Raw genomic sequence first — 3039 nt, forward strand, 5'->3', positions numbered from 1 at the left:
ACTACTTCTCTTGAACCTCGGAACTGAACTCCAGCTGGTATCGCTAAGAACCAAAACTGGTCTGTGCGTGGCTTATTGGCCTGCCAGATTAACCTCACCTAACCTTATATGTACTTATTACCAATGTAGAGTTCCTCAAAGTCGCCAAGACTGACGGCAAACAGCGCAGCCTATTTGCCACACGATATCATGCCACATCCTGTTAAAACGAGAGAAATTTATTATCAAGAAAGAAACAACACAAATGTAATTAAAAAACATTTACCCCAAAAATTGTTTCCCACACTTTTTCTCTACCATTTAGGGGCGCTCGCATACAGGCGCACTTGAGCGCATCGGCTCTCATATTTAGTCAGCGCAGATTTTTGGTTAATTTTTGAGCAAGCCAACAATAACAACGAACAGCCCGAACAGCTGCTGTTGTAGTTGTTGTTGTCGTTGTCGATGTTGCATGTTACCTGCGCTGCATACACAGTTGGCTGAGTTGGTGCTTATGACTCTGCTTATACACGGCTTTGCTGTGTCATCACAATGTCGACAGTGCGTTGACTTGTGTTGCCCTTTTGGGTCAGACACACCAGCAACACAAGTGGTAGTGGTAGAGAGCGAAGAGAAAGAGCGGTGACGGCAACATGGGAAATATACAAGGTATGATTCCTGTTGGAATTTCTCTGTACGGCAGCCAGTCAGCCAGAATTGGGAAGTGCAGTTGAGCGGCGCTCAGCTGAGTGCAGAATTACTGGAGACGCGCCGCCGTTCGAGTCCGAGTTTGTTGTCGTCGTCTCGTATTTCTGCTTTCCTTCAGCTGCGTTGGTTCACACGATCGATCGATGAATGGTTGGCTAGTTTGTTGGTAGGTTTGCCTGTTTGGACGGCCTGGTCGACTGCGGATGGTTGGTCGATGTATAAAAACGTACGGATGCAAGCGCAACAGCATCAGTTCATCAACAACTTTCACAGCGAGAACACGCGCAGCGACCAAAACGAAATTCATATTATCAGTTTTTGAAATGAACGTATATGTTAACAATTCTTGAGCGATATTTTGATAAGACGACTTTTGAAAACAGTTTACTGTGCGGAAATAAATATTTAAGAAACAAAAATAATTGGAAGACACCAAAAAAATGTATACGGATACAAAAAACCTGGCACATCAATTGGCCGACATGAGCCTCACCTCGGCGAATACAACTTTAACACCCGCCACCCCAGCAGAGAAATCCAAGCGCAAGCTTTGCAAAATGTGGCGCCCACTACTGCGGCTAATGGCACGCAAGCGCAACAGCAGCCACAGCACAGCCAACAGCAGTTCGCATGCCACCAGCCTACACCCGAACAACGTACACCTCAACAACACAATCCCAACAAAAGCGCACGCTAACAGTGGCAGCGAAGAGTGGCCCACAGCGCATATTGAGGACTACGCCAGCCTCATGCGCAAAATGAGCTTAAAGGAGCAGTGCAATCATGGCGTAGGCGAGTTGGGCAGCACACGCGCTGTGCCCGAATGGGAGCGCCCCTGTCAGGCAAGTGCTAAATTTGCAACGACAGTGATCAGCAGTGCAAGTATTGAGAAGACGCCGGCCAGCACGTGCGCGCACTGTGTCTATGGGCGTAATTGTCAGCACGAGCAGTTTCATCATCACATCTGTGATGCGGCCACACAAGCCACAAACACAACCGCAACAACATCCACGTCAACAACAGCAGCAACCAGCACAGCAGGCGCGCCTCATTGGCCCACAATGCCAGAGGGCACAGCGGTGCTGTCGCAGCACGCGCCCACCGAACTGCCCATACAGTATATGCACACCGATGAGGGCACCTTTTTCTGGACGAATGCTCAGGAGAAAATCGACGATGACCTACTCACAGCGTGGTTGTGTCAGAGTTGGCGTCAGCTGCCTTTGCAGGCGGCGCTGCTGTGAATGTGCTTTCGCAGAGAGCTTTCACAACACTCTGTGTGTGAGTGTTGGAAGACAGGGGCTTTCATTACTTTCATCAGGGATCTCATTGTTATTTTAGTTTAATTTATACAATTATACACATACCTATATTTTAGTGTAATCAAGTACTTAGTATGTAATGCTAATAGAAATCTACAAGAATAAGTACGAGAAGTACACTTCATAGCCCCATTTGCTTGCAATATAAATATTTGTGATATGATTAACTTAATTTATACATTTATATGTTAAAAATCGTAAAAAAGTAAAATACAAAATATATACATTGAAATATGTACAACAATAAAAAAACAGTGGAAAAAAGTTTAATCGACCCTTTAAATGCTTAGAGTTAAGTTGAGACATTGATGAGCCGTAATCAATTTGACAGCTTAACCTACCGGGGAAAATGAATCTTTCACAAGAAAGGGAAGAAGAAGATAAGAGTGTAAGCACAAACTAAAGGTTGAACAAATTTTCCAACCGATAAAAATTAAGCTTTCACAATAAAGAGAAGAAGAAGAAGTTAGAGCCACAACCTAATGTGGAGCTTCTGTTTCAACCACAAGAGATTATTGTTGGCGGTCATTCCAAACTTACTCTCAAAATTCCATAAAAAATAGTTACAATAAATAAGGAAGACCTAATTTCAGGTATATCCGAACATTTCATACTTCAGGTATATAAGGCTTGTTAGTTATAAGGGGTCTAGAGCCAGGTTTCAAAACTGAAATCGGTAGGTTGGGTCTAGATATATGTGATTTCACGTAAAAGTTAGCGGTGCCACTCCCATCGTCTAATTGTGACCCGCCTCCTTTATAACCTTCTCATACCATACACTTTTCTAAAGAACTTTTTGAGATGGCCTCCAGCTCCTACAGTGAAATTATGTTTTATCTCTTCGATCGACTGTAAACGGGTTCCGCCGAGTGACAATTTCAGTTTGGGGAACAAGAGAAATCACACAGGACCTAATCTAGTCAATACGGTGGTTGATCGATCAACAAAGAAGCTCCATTAAATTTTGTGTGCGTAAACAAATTTCTCTTGCCGAAACGTTCGGAATGTTAGAAAAGGCCTTCGGTTATCA

The 3039-nt window shown here is 43.9% G+C and overlaps 1 protein-coding gene across 1 annotated transcript; it reads left to right on the plus strand.

The window, feature by feature from the left end:
• The first annotated feature begins 455 nt into the window (after nucleotides 1-455).
• LOC105221994 (enhancer of split M2 protein) lies at nucleotides 456-3039 on the plus strand. Its single transcript, XM_011199150.4, has one exon. The coding sequence runs from the start codon at nucleotides 1128-1130 to the stop codon at nucleotides 1929-1931; it is 804 nt and encodes a 267-aa protein (XP_011197452.2). The 5' UTR covers nucleotides 456-1127; the 3' UTR covers nucleotides 1932-3039.

The sequence above is a fragment of the Bactrocera dorsalis genome, chromosome 2 (assembly GCF_023373825.1).
Source record: "Bactrocera dorsalis isolate Fly_Bdor chromosome 2, ASM2337382v1, whole genome shotgun sequence".
Taxonomy (NCBI): Eukaryota; Metazoa; Arthropoda; class Insecta; order Diptera; family Tephritidae; genus Bactrocera; species Bactrocera dorsalis.

Coding starts and splice junctions, on each gene's coding strand:
- LOC105221994 (XM_011199150.4), top strand. CDS start 1,128: ATGTATACGGATACAAAAAACCTGGCACATCAATTGGCCGACATGAGC.